This window comes from Giraffa tippelskirchi, chromosome 1 (genome assembly GCF_054371585.1).
Source record: "Giraffa tippelskirchi isolate mGirTip1 chromosome 1, T2T-mGirTip1v1.2.pri, whole genome shotgun sequence".
NCBI lineage: Eukaryota > Metazoa > Chordata > Mammalia > Artiodactyla > Giraffidae > Giraffa > Giraffa tippelskirchi.
Window position 1 is genome coordinate 66,305,675 of NC_137275.1, and position 21,058 is coordinate 66,326,732.

At 39.1% G+C, this 21,058-nt stretch overlaps 1 protein-coding gene across 5 annotated transcripts in view; it reads right to left on the reverse strand.

Moving 5' to 3' along the window:
- ANAPC4 (anaphase promoting complex subunit 4) overlaps positions 1 to 15,617 on the reverse strand; it is a 35,113-nt gene extending 19,496 nt beyond the window's left edge. For 2 of the 5 annotated variants that reach the window (XM_081539591.1, XM_081539506.1), the window contains exons 1-14: positions 15,254 to 15,617; positions 13,145 to 13,250; positions 11,826 to 12,571; positions 11,330 to 11,462; positions 6,628 to 6,702; positions 6,460 to 6,486; positions 6,322 to 6,366; positions 5,596 to 5,680; positions 4,874 to 4,978; positions 3,499 to 3,582; positions 2,284 to 2,370; positions 1,802 to 1,866; positions 808 to 850; positions 621 to 697 (exon numbers count right to left, since the gene is read on the reverse strand). In XM_081539591.1, coding sequence (XP_081395717.1) covers positions 621 to 697; positions 808 to 850; positions 1,802 to 1,866; positions 2,284 to 2,370; positions 3,499 to 3,582; positions 4,874 to 4,978; positions 5,596 to 5,680; positions 6,322 to 6,366; positions 6,460 to 6,486; positions 6,628 to 6,702; positions 11,330 to 11,361 — 725 coding nt within the window. In that variant the 5' untranslated portion in view covers positions 11,362 to 11,462; positions 11,826 to 12,571; positions 13,145 to 13,250; positions 15,254 to 15,617. Of the gene's footprint in view, positions 1 to 620; positions 698 to 807; positions 851 to 1,801; positions 1,867 to 2,283; positions 2,371 to 3,498; positions 3,583 to 4,873; positions 4,979 to 5,595; positions 5,704 to 6,321; positions 6,367 to 6,454; positions 6,487 to 6,627; positions 6,703 to 11,329; positions 11,463 to 11,825; positions 12,572 to 13,144; positions 13,251 to 15,253 lie in introns of all 5 variants that reach the window. The other 3 variants (XM_081539406.1, XM_081539302.1, XM_081539677.1) reach the window with 2 other exon arrangements.
- Between the last annotated feature and the right edge of the window lie 5,441 nt (positions 15,618 to 21,058).

The following is a 21,058-nucleotide window of genomic DNA, read 5'->3' on the forward strand; positions in this document are numbered from 1 at the left end:
TCAAAGAGGGAGGTAAGGGCCAGGAGTCTCAGCATAAAGAAATCTATCAAAATCTAAGTCAAACACTAAACATCAGCCTGCAAGCTGCGACACTGAGGTAGCGGTGGCTAGAAATGGTGTGAGACTTGAGGATCTGGAACAGTCTTGGCTCTGACACGTAATAACTTTGGGGCAGCCATATGCCCTTTCTGAACTTCAGCTTCTTCTTATGTAAAATGAGGATAATCACAACCAACACCTTGCCAAGGACTTAAATGCAAAAATATTTAACATGCTTTTATATAACATATAAAATGATATACAAACATACTTAATTTCACCACTCAAAAAAGGGTATATGCCCTATTTAATACATAACTCATGGCTGTCTGGGTGAGAAAAAAGCCCAGATAGGGCCTAGGGCGGTGAAAAGATGTTGGAAAGTTATTTCACAGAGCAGAGTCACTATTATCGATTCTTTAAATCTTGGGCACTCCAAGATTCCCCTCAAATGCTAAGGCAAAAATTTCAGCTAGAAGATGCTCAGAGAATGCTAGATAATGAAAAGAAGGCTGGAGAAAGAAAACCAATGCTAAGTATGTGCAGATCCAACACCAAAAGATTCTACATCATCTTCATACCTCTGTAAGTGACTTATAACCAATTTTTGTATACTGGAATATGACGACTCTATAGACTGGCCAAGCTTCTTTAAGCCCTGATTAAGAGAAAAAAATATAACATTTAGCATACAAGTAAGATACTACATGCCATTCCAAAAAAAATAAGACTATGTTCATAGCCATTAAAGTACAAAGATAACCACACCTTTACTGTTAACTGGTTCATTAAGAGGGTCTGAAGTTCAGCACTAGAATGAAAAAGAAAGTAGTTTTAGTCTTCTCTATTTAAAATCTGAATGCATAACTTAAAACATTTAATTTCAAAGTACAGATTTAAACAAAGATTTTAAACAAATAAAAAGAAATAGCCCCTCAAAAATTAAGACTTTGTTGTACTCAGAGAAACGGACAAAAACAGGAAACATTAACATCCACAGACTGAAATAGACATGAGAATGTGCTATACACTAAAATGGTATTTCACATCAGTAACGAGAAGATGTACTACTCAATAAGTTACACTGGGCAATTATCTAGACACTTAGAAAAAAATAAGTTGCTGTGTCTTTCATAGCATACCACCAAATAAATCATATCTAGAACATGTAAATGGAATAAAATCATAAACCACAAAAAAATCTCTGGATGAAAATAAAGATCTTTGACTGCTTAACATGGGAAAGATCTTCTTAAGAATAATGCTGAGGCAAATACAATAAAGGAAAAGAGTGATTTAGCTACATAAAATTTTTTAATTTTTTATATATTTAAAGTCAAAGTGAAAGTGAAGTCGCTCAGTCACATCTGACTCTTTGCGATCCCATGGACTGTAGCCCACCAGGCTCCTCCATCCATGGGATTTTTCAGGCAAGAGTACTGGAGTGGGGTGCCATTTCCTTCTCCAGGGGATCTTCCCAACCCAGGGATCAAACCCGGGTCTCCCGCATTATAGGCAGACACTTACCACCTGAGCCAATTTAAAAAGTACAGATATATGTACACATGGTACATACACATAAAATGATTACATTTACATAGAAAATAAATATGTGACTAAAGCCTAGAAAGATACATACTATTTTTTGATTTTTGTGCATCAGAATTTTCTATTTTTTTTTACAATGAATTTGAATTGCTTTTTAAATAAATTACTTTAAAAAGAGAAGGTAAAGCAAGAGTATCTAATGTAAGTTTATTACCTTGCTTTCCCCCACAACAACAAATCCATGAATTCGTCTTGCACTGATGTGGTTGTGTTCTTTTCCTAGAGAAAGATGGATAAACTCATGATACGTGTTTTTAAAATAAGTATTATTTATTCAAAATTATAGGAACATGACTCCCTTTCTTACCTTTAACCTTCTCTCAAATCCATATTTAAACTGATTATTTGAATAGCAGTTATGAGAAAACAGCCAGTCAGCTCTTCCAACCCCTGTCCTTAATCCCCACATCCTATTAGTTCCACTTCACAATCCTGTCCCCACCTAAGTTTTTCCAGTGGGAAGGAATGGGATATCTCTCTCTGAGACAAGAGTTTGAGGTTAGGTCAAGCCATCTCAAAGAAATCATGATCTAAGCCTTGCACAAATCAGACCGATTTTTCTCATGTCCCTCATGAACTGAGTAAGGACATCATACACTCTTTAACACCTTCCATGGGAAACTCCAGTTACAATACCTGCACAAACTTGGTAAGACGAGAATCCATCTGCATCAGTATTTCTTCCCAGGCTTCACACATACATGTCAGTGACAAATTTATATACTATTAGCAAAAAGAAAAAATATTAAAGTAGCAAAAAATACTTAAGTCAATATGCTAACTAAATAATACATGCTTCTTACTGCCAATTATCTCAAAGAAATCCAGGATTTACTGTAAACCACTTTTAACTCAGTTAAGCTGGAGAAAGACGAGACCATGGCTAACACTTGATAATCATTTAACTATCAAACATTCTCAAATTAAGTTTTTATCTGGTAAGATAGATATTTTCCAACTTTTTACATATACGATGTGTGTCAGGTACACTAACTGTCAAAATGCTGATTGGTCAACTGTTCAATCTTCAAACAGTATCCTTTTAAAAAGATACTGCTCTCCAGAAATCTTTGACATGAAGTACATTAGTGACTGTGGCAGACTGAAGAAAGAAGGTCACAGCTCCTTGTAGCTCCTCTATCCAGATGTGTAGTCAGTTTCTCCAGTCTGTCGATTTGGGCTGGCCGTGAGTCTCAGCGTGACAAAGCAGCACAAGTGACACCGAGTCCGAGGCTCCAGAAGGCTTTGCAAGCTTCCACTTGTACTCCTGACATTCCCGCTGTCGATACCACTTACCCAACAAGCCTGATCTAGCCTGCTGGGAAACGGGGAGTGTGAAGTTCAGATAAAGCCATCATGGCTAAGAGATACTTGGACCAGCCAGCTGACCACTGCTGTACGACCAAGACCAGCCTGAATAGCTGAACCTAGCCCAGAACAGCTGAACCTTCTAGCTGGGCCTGGCCCCAACAGTCAACTAACTAAAACACCAATCACCAGCTAATTTGGGGTACATTTATTATATTCAAAAGCTGTTAGAATGACTATTTTCCATAATACTTGATTTGCAAAGACACTTCTAAAATTCCAAAATATTTTATTGATGAGAATGTTAAAAAAAGATTTAAACTACTTTTTTCTTTTCTTTTGGAGATATAGAGATGGGTTGGAATAGATTTTCAATTAAATTTCTTTTTCTTGTTTCAATGGACATTATAAGTTTATCTATCAGACCAGACACCTCTGCCATGTATAGCTGGCTTTAAAAAGTCAAGATTTTCAAGTTTTTTATTTACACAACATTAGAAACTTACAGTAAACAGTCACATAAAACAAGCTATAAATAAATACCTGTAAAAGAGCTGAAATGTGAGTAAACTTTCTGGCCATTCGAGTTACTTCAGGTAAGAAAGAGTACAATAGATTGGTTTCAAGCTGTCAAATCAAAATAAGTGAGTCACAAACAGATATATTTACTACTTTTAAAGAAGAGTCAAGGTATAACTATGTATCAGAAAGACTACATCAGAATTTTGCTCCTTTTCAGTATAACAAATTAGAAAATAACAGAATATAATTTTAGGATTCTCTCATCTGTAGCGTCTAACTATGTACAGATTACCCCCTCTAGGTTAGCAGTCCTCTCTACTTAGTTAGAATAAATGTAATAATCTAATTTATACCACTATTATGAGGGACTTTTAAAATGATCACAAATATCTAAAAATTTTTTAAGGGATTATAGCTACTGATAAATACAAGTTAACTATCTATTACAGAGGTACATGAATTATCACAATAAAGTTGTTATTAAAAACATCTGTTACAAATTCCACATAAAGAGTGAATTATTTTACTATAGCACCAAACACAATTCTGGAAATCGTATTTTCACAGAACCTTAAGATGAAGAGCAAACATGAACAACTGTTCCAGCAAATAGCAGGAAGTCAAGAGCTCTCTGCTGTTGTGAATACAGTGAAACTATAAGGCCTCATTTGTGTCATATCCTGCATCTTTTTGTCCTGCTTTTGTTTGAGAGTTCACACGTACTTAGACTAAGTGGCTGGGTTATTTGAGATGAAATTTTAGGGAAGATTTTCTTGAAGGCAAAGCTACAATCTAAATACTCTGTAGGAGTCCAGTTTGCACAGTCTATGATACAAACAGCACACAATGAAAAGGTTTTCTCCGGCGTTAAGTAGGCATCTCACATAAGAGGCAATGTGTTAGTTAAGAGCCCCGGCTCTGGAACAGACTGTCCAGCATCACTTCAAGTCCTTACCAAGCAAGTTACAGCTTCTCTGTGTGCCATTTACTCAACTACAAAATGGAGATAATAATTGTACCTATCTATTAGGTTACTGTGAGGATTCACATAAAATTATACTGAATTACCCAGTACTGGGCACATATTAAATAATTAATAAATATTAGCTTTTATTGTTATTAGGGTCAAAATCCCAAGAAAACACTTGTTACAAACATGAACTTGTATAGCAACAAGTTAATATTGGTCATTAATAGACCACTGAAACACTGTTTTGATGAAAATTATGCTCAGCAATTGGAATAATAAGGTATTCACCAGTAACACCCTAAGATTTAGAAGCTCCAAGTCAATCTTTTGCTTTGTTTTAATGACCATTAGAATCCAGTGATATGGATGATAAAAATCAAACCTTTAAAAATATATATTTACTCTCTGATAGGTTCAAATACCCACCTGAAAATATGAAACTTCTGAAGCACCACTGGCAGAAACTTCTGTGACCACTGACAATGATTTCAAATCACTTGATAGACATAATGCAAGGCAAGCACCAACAATCTGTAAAACAGTCAAATCCCCATTATATTTAGTGTTACTGCTACACTGCATCTGCTTACAACACAGGAAGCAAAAATTCAGAGCTCCAAAAAGCAGTAACTCCTGCCACATATGTGGCAGATAAAGGCATGTGTACACTTAGTTGCAAGGACAGACACAGACCCTAACAATGCGCCCCAAGTGCTGGAGAACTAACTAACATAGCCCACAGAGCCTGCAACATTTTCTACCCTTTTATGGAGCTGTAAGAATAAGAAAAAGGTATGGAGAAGAGCAAGACTGAGCCTAAGATTGCTTCTAATGACTGTCATCACATTCCAATCACAAATGGTAGCTCTTAAATGCAAGGCTAGAAAAACATTAAATCATAATCAAGTGTACCATAGTAATCTTTTTGTTAAGAAAAAAATTTTTGACTAATTCCACTAAGAACCTCTGATCTTCACAGACATCATATCACTATTTTATCTTAGTAAGAAAATTATCCTCTTAACATTTAAGGACAAGTAATTCCAAGAAATGAAACTGAGAAAAAAAGTGATGTTTTATTCTTTTCCATAAATCAGTCAGTTGTTACATTCTAAGGCAAAAATAGAGAATCTTAAAGAAAAACTTACCCCAGTGACTCGAGCAATTTTGAACATTCCATAAGCATAAAGCTCAATAAAACCAGAGCTTCCTCCAAGGACAAGAATATTAAGCCTAATTAAAAATAATGCAACAAGCTGAGGACAACAGAGAGAACCGAGTTCTTACACCAAGATACAAGTTGTTGCTGCCCTCATATAGTCTACACGCTCAAGCTCCCTAGCAGGGAGACTGAACCTCTAAACAAATCCACCAGGTTTCAATCACATCAGGCTTATTCCTTTTTTTTCCCCAAAAAACAACATAAATTTCATCCAGCCTAAAAAAATCTCAGTTTACAGTAAAATAAGAACACATCATTTTAATGACAATTGTATTTATATACCCTCAATAACAAAATCATCTCCCTTCCAGTTAATGTAAAGTGCCATCAGTTTTATCATGGCCCTGAGGCTAAATGTATTAAGTGGGCTTAAAGAACCTGAAGATTTCAATTTAAATTTCAGAAACTCAAGCACTTCTATCCTCCTTTACTTTTTTAAAATGAAAGTATACCATAATATTAAACTAGACACAAATATCATACAATAAAAATGAGTGAATAATAGATATTGTCTGTTTATTGTTCAGAGGTATTTGTCAGCAATGAAATAAAATGACAAAGAAAATATCCTTGGAACTCTGGTCTAAAAACTCCCTCAAGTATCAAATTTAAGAAAATAAAACTTGTTATTTAAGATATCTGCAAGATTTACCTGACATCTCCCAAAAGCTTAATAATTTCATCAGAATTTTCTTCACTAAAATATAAAAATAAATTGGGTTATCTTTCAACTATATGCTTCAAATAATAAAAGATTTATCTTACTTGAAAACAAAAAGGCATACCTTACCTAAATATTTTTGAGGTGTTGCTATAACTAGAAAAAAAAACAGATTAGGGAAAAAAACTCTCAATAGAAATGCATTTTTTTAAAACACATGAGAAAACTGTCAGTGTTAAAAGTAAAAGAAAGAAACCTGTGAGATTAATTCTAATGAGATTAAACTCTGGTACTTACTTTTTCGGCAATGTAGGAAGTTTAGGTAAGAGAAGATTTGATTCATCCTCAGAATTATAAAAGGATGTTAAAACACTACAAAGGGGAAAAAAAGACAAAACAAAAATAAGTATTATAAAAACAAAGATTCTACTTCTCTTTCCATTAAAAAATATTAATTTTTTAAAGGCCCAATTTTACATATGACGCATTACCAAATAAACATAGTGACGTTTAGAGTGGTAAAACAGTGTATGGCATTTAACAATCAAAAACAAGAAATAGAAAAGTTGGAAATTCATCAATTACCTTGAACTTTATTTCTGAAAGAAAAAAAATCAGCCTACCACTTTACATTAAGAGGAACAAATATTTATAAACATTTTCTCAGCATATGAAATGCATTCATGCCGTGTGGGGCCACCCAAGACAGACGGCTCATTGTGGAGAGGTCTGACAGAATGTGGTCCACGGGAGAAGGGCATGGCAAACCACTTCAGTATTCTTGCCTTGAGAACCCCATGAACAGTATGAAAAGGCAACATGATAGGACACTGAAAGAGGAACTCCCCAGGTCAGTAGGTGCCCAATATGCTACTGGAGATCAGTGGAGAAATAACTCCAGAAAGAATGAAGGGATGGAGCTAAAGCAAAAACAATACCCAGTTGTGGATGTGACTGGAGATAGAAGCAAGGTCCGATGCTGTAAAGAGCAATATTGCATAGGAAGCTGGAATGTTAGGTCCATGAATCAAGGCAAATTGGAAGTGGTCAAACAGGAGATGGCAAGAACAAACGTCGATATTCTAGGAATCAGCGAACTAAAATGGATTGGAATGGGTGAATTTAACTCAGATGACCATTATATCTACTACTGTGGGCAGGAATCCCTTAGAAGAAATGGAATGGACATCATGGTCAACAAAAGAGTCCGAAATGCAGTACTTGGATGCAATCTCAAAAGCGGCAGAATGATCTCTGTTCATTTCCAAGGCAAACCATTCAATACCACGGTAATCCAAGTCTATGCCCCAACCAGCAACGCTGAAGAAGCTGAACTTGAATGGTTCTATGAAGACCTACAAGACCTTTTAGAACTAACACCCCAAAAAGATGTCCTTTTCATTATAGGGGACTGGAATGCAAAAGTAGGAAGTCAAGAAACACCTGGAATAACAGGCAAATTTGGCCTTGGAGTAGAGAATGAAGCAGGGCAAAGGCTAATAGAGTTTTGCCAAGAGAACACACTGGTCATAGCAAAACCCTCTTCCAACAACACAAGAGAAGACTCTACACCAGGCATCACCAGATGGTCGACACCAAAATCAGATTGATTATATTCTTTGCAGCCAAAGATGGAGAAGCTCTATACAGTCAGAAAAAACAGGACTGGGAGCTGACTGTGGCTCAGATCATGAACTCCTTATTGCCAAATTCAGACTTAAATTGAAGAAAGTAGGGAAAATCACTAGACCATTCAGGTATGAACTAAATCAAATCCCTTATGATTATGCAGTAGAAGTGAGAAATAGATTTAAGGGACTACATCTGATAGAGTGCCTGATGAACTATGGACAGAGGTTCGTGACATTGTACAGGAGACAGGGATCAAGACCATCCCCATGGAAAAGAAATGCAAAAAAGCAAAATGGCTATCTGAGGAGGCCTTACAAATAGCTGTGAAAAGAAGAGAAGCAAAAAGCAAAGGAGAAAAGGAAAGATATTCTCATTTGATTGCAAAGTTCCAAAGAATAGCAAGGAGAATAAGAAAGCCTTCCTCAGCAATCCATGCAAAGAAATAGAGGAAAACAACAGAATGGGAAAGACTAGAGATCTCTTCAAGAAAATTAGAGATACCAAGGGAGTATTTCATGCAAAGATGGGCTCGATAAAGGACAGAAATGGTAAGGACCTAACAGAAGCAGAAGATATTAAGAAGAGGTGGCAAGAAGACACAGAAGAATTGCACAAAAAAGATCTTCACGACCCAGATAATCATGATGGTGTGATCACTCACCTAGAGCCAGACATCCTGGAATGTGAAGTCAAGTGGGCCTTAGGAAGCATCACTATGAACAAAGCTAGTGGAGGTGATGGAATTCCAGTTGAGCTATTTCCAATCCTGAAAGATGATGCTGTGAAAGTGCTGCACTCAATATGCCAGCAAATTTGGAAAACTCAGCAGTGGTCACAGGACTGGAAAAGATCAGTCTTCATCCCAATCCCAAAGAAAGGCAATGCCAAAGAATGCTCAATCTACCGCACAATTGCACTCATCTCACACGCTAGTAAAGTAATGCTCAAAATTCTCCAAGCCAGGCTTCAGCAATAGGTGAACTGTGAACTTCCAGATGTTCAAGCTTGTTTTAGAAAAGGCAGAGGAACCACAGATCAAATTGCCCACATCCGATGGATCATCAGAAAAGCAAGAGAGTTCCAGAAAAACATCTACTTCTGCTTTATTGACTATGCCAAAGCCTCTGACTGTGTGGATCACAATCAACTGTGGAAAATTCTGAAAGAGATGGAAATACCAGACCACCTGACCTGCCTCTTGAGAAACCTGTAGGCAGGTCAGGAAGCAACAGTTAGAACTGGACATGGAACAACAGACTGGTTCCAAATAGGAAAAGGAGTAGGTCAAGGCTGTATACTGTCACCCTGCTTATTTAACTTATATGCGGAGTACATCATGAGAAACGCTGGGCTGGAAGAAGCACAAGCTGGAATCAAGATTGCCGGGAGAAATATCCATAACCTCAGATATGCAGATGACACCACCCTTATGCCAGAAAGTGAAGAACTAAAAAGGCTCTTGATGAAAGTGAGAGAGAGTAAAAAAGTTGGCTTAAAACTCAACATTCAGAAAACTAAGATCATGGCATCTGGTCCCATCACTTCATGGCAAATAGATGGGGAAACAAGGGAAACAGTGTTAGACTTTATTTTTTGGGCTCCAAAATCACTGCAGATGGTGACTGCAGCCATGAAATTAAAAGACGCTTACTCCTTGGAAGGAAAGTTATGACCAACCTAGATAGCATTTTAAAAAGCAGAGACATTACTTTGCCAACAAAGGTCCATCTAGTCAAGGCTATGGTTTTTCCAGTAGTCACGTATGGACGTGAGAGCTGGACGGTGAAGAAAGCTGAGAGCTGAAGAATTGATGCTTTTGAACTGTGGTGTTGGAGAAGACTTGTGAGAGTCCCTTGGACTGCAAGGAGATCCAACCAGTCCATCCTAAAGGAGAACAGTCCTGGGTGTTCATTGGAAGGATTGATGTTGAAGCTGAAACTCTAATACTTTGGCCACCTCATGCGAAGAGTTGACTCATTGGAAAAGACCCTGATGCTGGGAAGGATTGGGGGCAGGAGGAGAAGGGGACGACAGAGGATGAGATGGCTGGATGGCATCACCGACTCGATGGACATGAGTCTGGGTAAAAGCTGGGAGTTGGTGATGGACAGGGATGTCTGGCATGCTGCGATTCATGGGGTCGCAGAGTCAGACACAACTGAGCGACTGAAGTGAACTCTGCTCTAAAAACCAACACTGAACATAGGAGTACCAAGAGCAATTTTAAAGAACACTGTAGTTTATATAACATAATGATGGGTTCTATGACTTAAACACATTTGGAAATGTAACAATTCAGTACGTGTATATAAGATGATACCATGTATTTTGAAACAGTTTTATTTATCCTCCCATTTTTTTCAGTCCTACCTCCAAATACAGTTGGAAATGAATAAGGTGAAAAAGTGGAGTCCTGAAAGATTCTGGAATCTCCACATAATATTTCTGAACTCTTAACAGAAAGTGTGTTAGGAATACACTTAGCAGGTAATTGGACTGGGACAGAAATCACATGGTATACCCTGCTCCTCTATAAATTCACATGACCACTTGCAACCTTTATTATTTGATGACGGATTAATCCTTGTTTTATCTACAGTGAATTTTAAACCCCAGGCTAGACCTTATTATCTAATATTTTACAAGACCCTCCTAAGGAATTCTGTGAATTAATAATCAGGATTTACAAAATTCATTTGATATTAACTTAAAACTTAATTAGAATGGAAAAGCTAACAGGAAGAAAATGATCTTATTTCCTCAAAAAAAAAAAAAAAAAAAACTTTTATGTTCAGTATTCACTAAGCCTACTGACCCTTTAGGCTATCTTAACTGCAAATATGGCAGAGTACTTGATTTCACAGACTATTTTCACAAAATTTCACAACTATTTTCACAAAATAAGAAAACTACAGGGACCACAAAAACAGATAGAACTCATTTAGTATCAAAACAAAATGCTCAATTCAGCATTTTCATATTTGAAGAATATTTACTCAGACACAGAAACACAAAGTTCCAGAATGAAATATATGGTGAAAAGAAAAACAGAACCTTAATTTGCTAATCAGCAATCTTAACTAATATTACTTCAAAGTATAAGTCATTTATATAAACTTTTAAAAATAACCAAAAAGAAAAATCTTGGCCATTCAGGCATTACTGCTCAAATAATAAAACAGATTTTTTTCCAGAAGAGAAAGAAATCTAACAAACATTAAAATTTCATCTTGATAAGCTTAATACAAAAGGTTAAAAGCAAACACACATACTCAATACTCAGATACGCCTAAGTTTCCACTTTTAAAAAATGAAAATGTCATGAACATCCTACTGGGACCACTGGGGTTTTTCTTTATCACTCTACCTGCTCTCAACAGTCACTTCCATCCAATGCATACAAGAAACTGGGGCCTCCACAGAAAAAGAGTGCAAGCTTTCAGGTTTTTCTACATCACACAACACAATTTTCTTGGTGTCAGCAAGAGCAAAGGCCAAAACTAAAACAAGAAGAAATAATCAGAATAAGTCAGTGTAATATTAAGAGAAAATGGGTATTTCATTTCTTGCCCAATTTTACTATATTAAATATATCATAATCATAGAAATGATTTAACCCTTAAATCCTTCCTTTAAATAAGTAAAAAACTGAAAGGTATCTTTGCATACAGTTATGCTGTTATCTACACTTATTTGCAAATGCTCAAACTTTTGTGAGCAATCTACTGCCGTCTTGTGTACTGTTCTTAACATCTTACATATCAGAGCCTCTAGACTGGAACCTTGACGCCAAGCAGAAAACACAGAACAGGCATCAACAGATAAACAATAATATTGTATCACCAAGACATACTGGTCCCCACCTGAAAGTTAAAAAGTGATTCCATCTGCTTAGTTCTTGGGAATGTGTTTTATTCCTCTTTTTAATTTCTAACCCTTATTGAACAGGGATATCAAATACTGATGAGTCTTCTTCCTTTCACTGTGGCTGAATGATCTAGTATCGTTTCTCTACAGAAGTCTTTAATGTCTTCCTAACATATAAAATTGAAGAACGTCTAGACAGAAAGCTGTGCGTTTCACTGTATACCAACACACGCAGCTCTGCGAGATGTAAGGCAATCCAAGCCTCTTCTTTAAAACAATTTAAAGCAATCTTGAAATAATCATTACCAAACTAAGCCCTATTTTACTGCCCAAAAACAGGAGACATTTTTTAATGATAAAAATATCACCTACTTAAATACATTTTCACACACACAGACTTTTATGGTTTTTGAGATCCTGATGTTTTTGCATGAAGAGAGCAAGATCTCAAAATACTACTTACAAAAGTTTTCTAGTTTTACACATACTTTTTTTTTCTTTTCAGTAGAAGAAATAAGAATTGAGCAAAATGAATATAGACCAAAACAGTTGTTATCTGCAGAGTGACAGGCTTTCAGGGCATTTTTACACACTTATATTTATCTAGGGAAAAAAGGAGGCAAAAAGGAGGAATATATATCATTTCACAAAAACAATTTTTTTTTTAAGCGCCAATGATACAGATGACTTGCAGCATCTTCCTGTGCTGACCGGGCACGTACAGCAGCTCAAATGACTGTCACTGTAACAACACATGGAAGAGGAGAGTTCAGTCCTCAGAGCAGCAGCATGGTAAGCTACAACATACAGGGCATCAACAGGAGTAAGATCACATGGAAAATGAAGGAAGGGGGTCAAAACTGACAGTCCTTCAGGTGAGGTAAACAATTGTGCAGAGAGAATATTTACGAACCACACATTTAATGCTAAAACACATTCTGGGGAGAAAAGGGCCATGATGGCTCTGAACTGACTAGTGAGTGGCAAATGAAGCTCTGGGCAAACAGTGCAGAACAAGACAGCAAAAGAACAAAACCAAAGTACCCTGTATTTTCCCATAAAACTTCCTGTTAGACTTATATTTGCCAAGAAGTCAGATTTCATTTCAGAGATATCTCTGCCATAAAACAAGATGGCAGAATTAATCTGAGTTCCATGAAAACACTATAAAGCATCTAAAAAAACAAAGTTCCCAAATCAGTATTTAGAATTCTAGTATATTGTAAGAAAAATAAATTCTTTCTGTAAGTAAGTTCTCTTTACAGAATACTCTTCCCGAAAAACAAAAACATATTTTTTACAATACTGTCATTACGTTTGCCATCTGGTCTCCAAGCCAGACAGGTCACTTCCTTTCCTGTATTTTCATTTGGTGGAAAACTCCAAACTCGATGAAAACTTGCAAGTCGATGAAGTAAAACCTAAGACAAAACAGATATAATGGCAGAAAGTAAAAAAACCCATTTCCAAGAATAAAATAAATCTAGATCCCCACTATAAAATTTTTTAAAAATTGTACCAAGTATAATATTTAGCCATCAGAAGAAACTCAAAGACAAGAGTGTCTGAATGAACTTAAGGTATTTTCAAAGAAATGGGTGAAACAAGGTGTAATTTAACCCTGTACCGTACACATTTTCCTAACTTTCATGTCAACAAGAGACTTACGTTTTAGAAAGGAATACAGCTTCCCAGGCGGCTTAGCGGTAAAGAATCTGCCTGCCAAGCAGAAGACTCAGGTATGATCCCTGGGTCGGGAAGATCCCCTAGAGAAGGAAATGGCAACCCACTCCAGTATTTTCACCTGGAAAATTCCATGGACAGAGGAGCCTGGCAGGCTATAGTCCATACAGACGCAAAGAGTCTGACACAACTGAAGCGACTTAGCACATACGCATGCACTGGCTCATTCATGCCTTCCAACACTACTCATCTTCATTTTTGGTGATTTCAAGAGCAACAACGTCCTGGCTTGTTGGTTCTCAACTACCTCTTCTTCAATGATCACAGCTTCTACCTCACCTACAATCCAATGAGTCTACCACCGATTCTCTGTCCCTCACCCCACACATGATCTCACTTCTCTACTTAACCAGGTTAGAATCCAAAGTTCATCATTACAATCACTCCTCTTGTATATAACTTCGACTCCCTGTATCTCTTGCTTTTTGTCACCCTTTGTCACAACAACTCTGGTTAAACCCAACCACGCCTGCACCCATACAGCTGAACAGAAGAGACACACAACCATGCTCACTAGTTTCACTACAGAACCACTAACCTCACGTGCCTTTTAATATTGAAGAACAATCCTATTAGATTCACTAGTCCACTTGCCTTGTCGGCTTCTTCAAACTTCTCTTCCCTCCTCAAAATTGTAATATTTTCTCCTCCATCCTCACTCCTAAACAGTGCCCTTTCTTGTTCACTAAGGAACTGGAAGCAACAAGTGCCCACAATGACACCTACTCATCTGGTCACACTGATGCTCCTATTTTTCCCTTCCCTCCTACAGTTGTGGCTGAAGGAACCGCACTCCTCTCAGAGCCATGACAGAATTCCAGAACACTCTGGATGTGGAGGAAGACTAGATTTCATAGAGGGCTTTGAGAAAGCAGACATCAATACCCTGGTGACAAAGCCATGACAGTCAACACAGCTTTCCAGGCTGCTACGTTCCCTTTTCCAACTGGTTTCCAAGCCTGGCTGAAGACAACTCCCACCTGGCCAAGTAACTATCAGGACACCTGCCAAAAGGCCAAAGGAGTCAAGACACAAAGGTGAAGGTTTCCTTACAAAATGTCTGCCAAGTAATTAAAAACTTTCAGCAGAAAGTTACAACTGGGTTACACTTGATGAAGCGTAATATAATGTGAACCAGAAATACTGACAACACTCAGGCACATTCCATCAGGAATCAGTGAATCAGGCACATTCCATCAGGTGAAGCATCACTCTTTGTTTCAATTTAATGGTATTTTAAACGGCAGGTGGCTAACCAACCAACACTGTGAATGTTGGACAACAGAATAAAGATTCTTAAACATCCTCTGCGGCAGCTACAGACATGCATATTCACAGCTCGAGTCTAACAACTCACCTTTCTTCTGCCTGAACTGTAAGTAAAGGAAGGGCGGAATCTGTGGACCCACTACTATGTCAACTCATGAGTGATACATGAGCCTTTAAAAAGCCTATTTAACAAATAACTATGAGAGTCTCCGGGATGCAGGACCGTGTGATTGTGTCAAGCTGCGTGAAAACTTGTTTTGGCCACAGAATGAGGGAAATGGGTGTACAAAAGACCTTTCCTGTGTGTGGTCCCTTACACTCACTCAGACTCTGCAACAGGGCTGCAGAGAGGGGCAGGGTAGCCAGGTGGCCCGGGCTCGGTGTCCTCGTGGCTGCGCGCCGGCTCACTCACCTCGCCCGCGGTGTTGGCCAAAGCAATGAGATCCCGCTTGGGTGACCAGACCAGGAAGATGATCTCCTGCGGCAACTGCTTCTCTCCCACCACCCGGAAGGATGGGAAACAGGTCGGGAAACGCAACATGGGGGCGCCCCTGCCACGACTTCCCTAGTCGGAGGCTGGCTGGGGGCCACCGCGGCCGCACTGCCAGGTCCCGGCGCCGCTCCCGCCCCGGACCCTTCCGGCAGAGCCCCAACGGCGGCGGTACCAGCGAGGTGCCCCACCGCAGCCAACGCGGCCCGGGCGGTCTCCGCCTCCCGCTTTCCCTGCCAGCGCCGGCCGCGCCGCCGCCGCCGCGCGCTTTCCGGGCACTTCCGGTGCCCGAACTTCCTCGCGAGAGCACAGAGGCGAGGTTTCGATCAGCCAGAGTCCCTTCGACAGTCTCCAAGCCGGTGGTCCTCAGTCCTGCTTGCTCAGTAGAGAGGTTTTTTGTTTGTTTCTTTTGCTTTAAACACCGTGCCCAGGCAGCACTCCAGACTGATGAAAGGCGCTTCCCTGGTGGCTCAGACGGTAAAGAATCTGCCTGCAATGCGGGAGACCTGGGTTCGATCCCTTGGTTGGGAAGATCCCCTGGAGGAAGGCATAGCAACCTACTCCAGTATTCTTGCTGGGAAACCCCATGGACAGAGGAGCCTGACGGGCTACGCAGAGTCGGAAACGACTGAGCGACTAAGCACAGCACAACACAGTACGGAATGGGACCCAGGATTTATGGAACATTCAGAGTGCTGCCAATTTGCAGCCTATGTAGGAGAGCTCTGCTTTAAAATCTCCGACATAGGCAAATACCTTGATTCTTTGTCCCATTTAAGCTTAATAACTACTGGTATTAGTAGCCGCGTTGTAATAAATGAGGACTGTGGGCTCAGTCAGGATTTGTCTCATAGCTATTGGAGCGTCTACTATACGAAGGAATCCGGGCTCCACAAGTGCAGGGGACGTGGGCTCTGCCCTGAGCGGGTCACGGCTCAGCCTGGCCGGATGTGTGAATCAGAATCCCTCTGATGCCTCTTGTTACACATCTAAATGTGTTAGCTTGTTCAAAAGTTCCCAAAAGTTATGGACCTGGTTAAGAGAATGTGACTATCATCCTGTGATTCTCCATCTTGAAGTCTATGGTAGAAAGCCATCTACCTTTCACTTCTTTTGACTTGCTCAAAGAAGAAAGGTGGGAAGATCTTCAACTCTAAATAAGCCCTATCTTCCTGCCATCTGTCTGGATCTAGCCCCTGGAAAAGGTGACAGAAGTAGACTAATTCATTCAGCAACAAATATTTCAGGCACTATTTTGTGCCAGGCAGTTTGTAACTCATGATGTTTACCCTGCTCCCTTTCAGAGATGGGTCTTTTACTTTGCTTTTTCTGCAAACTATCAAGCATGGTCCCCACATTTGTCCAGAGGCAGTATTCCAAGGTGAGAATGGACTTGCCTTTGTTATTAATGAAATGCATTTTCGGATATTATTTAATGTTCTGGGTGTTGTATGGTTGTTAGCACAACCAATGCCACCTTGAGAATGTATAGTTCCTCCTGTCCTTCCACTGCCCTACCCAGGACTGTACTGTGTGGTAAATCATTTCTCTGTCATCAAGAGCTTTGCAGTTAATACTGTTTAATAATTATTAGGACCAGGTGGCCTCTATGCTCTGTTAGTCCCCAAACAATGATGAAGACCTTCCCTGACGTATTCCTGGCACCCACAAGACTCGTTGTGCTAAAGTCGCTTCAGGCACGTCTGACTCTGCAACCTATGGACTGTGGCCTGCCAGGCTCCTCTGTCCATGGGATTCTCCAGGCAAGAATACTGTGAGTGGATTTTCATGCCCACCTCCAGGGGATCTTCCCAACCCAGGGATCAAACCTGGGTCTCCTGCATTACAGGCAGATTCTTTACAGTCTGAGCCACTAGGGAAGTCCAAGACTAATTACACATTCATAAATCTTGACTTCAGAATGCACTTCCTGTTTCTCTAGGTGAACTAATGTAAAACTGTTGCAGTGGTCCTTTGGTGGTGCTGAGTGCAGTTGCAAATGCTTCCAGATCATTGTCTGTCTGACCCCAACCTGTGAGTTACCTGGTAATAAACTGATCCATTAATAATATGGAGCTGGCTGCCTGGTTTTCGGGTCTCAAGATAACCTTCTCCATCCTCCAACACATGGCAATAGATAATCTAGATGGTGGGGTGCATTTAGATAAATCCACTATCTACCTGCTTTACTATCTTATGAAAACTGAATGCCCACTTTCCTGAAACTTATCCTGATATGGTTCCTCATACCACACAGGAAAAGGACTGTGAATAAAGCTATACCTTCAGTGTTACAAGACAGGAGAGTTAACTACCTACATATTATGAAACCTTCACAGAAAAGTATGAATCTCCCCCAAGATATATATAACAGCATAGGAAATATCATAGGTGTGAAGTTCCAGATGTGGCCATCTGGAAATAAGAAAAAATTTGGTTATAAGTACATTCATCAAATTGTTTGCAATAGTGAAAAATGGAAACAACTTAGCTGCCCAACCACAGGAGACTGATTACATACAATATATCCATTCTGAAGAATAATACTGCCATTATGGGTATAAAATGATGTTCACATCTTTATGATAGGATTACAAAACAATTTATTTTTTACAATTCCAGTTTTTAAAAATTTAAAGTGTCTGTAGCTATTTATACAGGAATCTTATTTTTGGAAGAAAATACACATAAGCTGTGACAGTGGTTATCTCTGGGTAGTAGAATCAGAGTTTTCATTTTCTTTGACTCAGGTGGCTCATGTATTAAGTGTAAAGTTAACAGGCAGCAACTTTTATTTCCTTTTGTCTTCCTTAAGCATTTAGAATGTTTAGGCTATCTCTCGTTTTCTCCCACTCCTCACTTCCACATTTGCAAGTGAAGAAACTGGCCCATCTAATTGGGGTTAGTTTCTTAAAGGCGATCGGATGTCACAGTTACAGTCTGCAGGGGTACTAAGCCGTGCAATAGTGTGAGAATCATGTCTGTCCAGCTAATGGGATAAAACTTACCCCTTGGATCTCTGAGATCTGCTTGCTCAGTTTTGATGCTCTCCCCGCCTCAATCTTGCCAACTTAACATTTATACTAAGTCTCTTGAAATCAAATTGTAGAGATCTTAGCGTCGCTTTATCAATGATCTTCTAGCTGACTCTCAAGTAATTTAACCCATGTCCTAATTTCCAATTAAAACCACATCAAATAAGTCAAATTAGATTTTTCCTTTGCATTTTTTTTAAAGCTTTTCTTTCTTGGCAGCTCTAAGTGTATTAGTGTCTTACTATTAGGCAGCACAGTTGGGTTTGGAGGCATGAATGACCATTTCCATTCACCGGGCCCAACCCTGATTTATGAGGAGCTTCTACTGGGTAAGTGAAGAAAGGTGTTAGCTTCCCAGGCTTGTGGAAGAAGGAGGCCATGGGTCCTGCAGCTGGTTGTGTCTGATATCACCGTGTGCAAGACACAGATCTGGGAGCCAGTGAAGTTGCACCATGAAGTCCACAGGCCCCAGCCACCAACAAGCTTCTAAGCTACAGAGGGGAAACAAGCACAGAGTCGTTCCAATGCAGGGCATGATTTAAGTACCTGAAAACAAGTCGAAAAGACACACAAACACACACCTATTTTTCTTTCACTGGCAAAAGATGTACGGTTCCACTGGAGACAGCAACGGGGACATCATGAAGGAGGTGGCATCAGACCACAACCTTTTGTAGGCTGTGATATTATATTTAAAAGTCAAAGGCACACCATGTTTTATTGTACTTCACAGATACTATGTCTCTTTACAATTAAAGATTTGTGGCATCCCTTTGTTATGAGATGATGGTTAGCATTTTTTAGTAATAAGTGTTGTATGTTAGTTGCTAAGTTGGGTCCAACTCTTTGTGATCCCTGTGGACTGTAGCCCGCCAGGCTCCTCCATCCATGGAATTCTCCAGGCAAGAATACTGGAGTCCGTTGCCATTCTCTTTCTCCAGGGGATCTTCCTGACCCAGGGATCAGACCCAGGTCTCCTGCATTGCAGGCAGATTCTTTAGTATCTGAGCCACTAGGTTTTCTCTTTTTTTCAGTCCTTCTAGGAAAAAAAGCAAGTTGTCTCTGTATCTCATGCAAGCCTAATATTAAGGACTGAACTGTGTCTCTCCAAATCTATATGCTGAAGTCCTAACTCCCAGTACCTCAGACAGTAGCTGGATTTAGAGACACCATCTTTAAAAAGGAGATAAAGGTAAAATGAGGCCATTAAGGTGGGCACTAATCCAATCTAACCATCCTTACAGGAGGAAATGTGGACACAAAGAGACACCAGAAATGCACACACAGAGAAGAAAGACCATGTGAGGACACAGTGAGAAGGCAACCATCTGCAAGCTAAGGAGAGAGGCCTCAGAAGAACCAAGCCTGTCAACACCTTTATCTTGAACTTCCAGGCTCTAGAATTGTGAGAAAGTTAATTACTATTGTTTAAGCCATCCAATATATTTGTTATAGTAGCCCTAGCAAATGAATATACCTACCACCTGAAAACCTCTAGAAAATTCCATACTTTCAAGTTTCTATTGAGCACCTACAACACATAGGAGACATAAGACTATAAGAAGTGGGTACTGACATTAAGAAACTGCAACCTTTCGGGGAAGCAGAATCTGTCAATATAATCATGGAATAATACATAAAAAGTGACTCAAGTGTGGTGCAGAATAGCAAACGGCTTAGAGAGAAAGGTCTTAGCTGGTATCAGTCTCAAATGTGAAACTTACCAGGAGAGAGTGGGATTGGGGCCAGGGCCTAAAGGCTCTGTAAGACTTTAAAAGATGGCTGTATGGAGGGAAATATTCCAATCAGAAAAAAGAGAATGGGATGAAAAGACTGAGGCATACCAGAGAAATAAATTAGTCTAAATATCACACTAAATGTAGGGGAAAAAAATCTAATCTCATTCAGGGCCTACAAAGTGACAAAATATGACAAAGTACAAAAATATGACAAAGTAACATCATATTTCATTACACTGTGTAATATAAACAAGAAATAGAATGAAATTTAGCTGCAATTATTTAAGAAAAATGTCCTTTTCAGGAACTTCCCTAGTGGTCCAGTGGTTAGGACTCCACATTTTCACTTCAGGGAGCACAGGTTCAATCCCTGGTGGGGGAACTAAGATTCCACATGCCACAACGCAGGGCCAAAAAAAAACTTTCCTTTTAAAAAGCTTAAAAAGGTTTGCTTGTCAAATTTCAGGGATTTTCTTCTACTGATGTTTTAAGTAAGTATCTTAATGTTCAGATATGCAGATCCCTAATTAGAACAAATGACCTCATCTCCCATCACACTTTATATCTCCCAGAGACATTCTCACATTCTATTAGTGTATCCTCTGAGAAAAGAAAGAGATTAAGTCCTTAAAATTACCATTAACTGAACACAAGAACAGAACCATCAAACTTCCTATTTTTAACTCTGAGAAGGTAACGAAGTTTTCAAGTACAGAATTCCTGATTATACGTTAACACTCTATTTGCTCAATACTAAGATGGGCTTTTTTCCACATTTCAGTATTTCTGAAATAAGATATATCTAAAGCTTAATATATACAATTAATACGATAAGGGTGTTTTCCCCCCGAAAAGATATGATTCCATCAAGAGCACACTTTACAATTGATGGTATCTTAAAACTAAGAAAATGTGGTGATGATAACCAATGGCCATCAGGACCCAATTCTTCA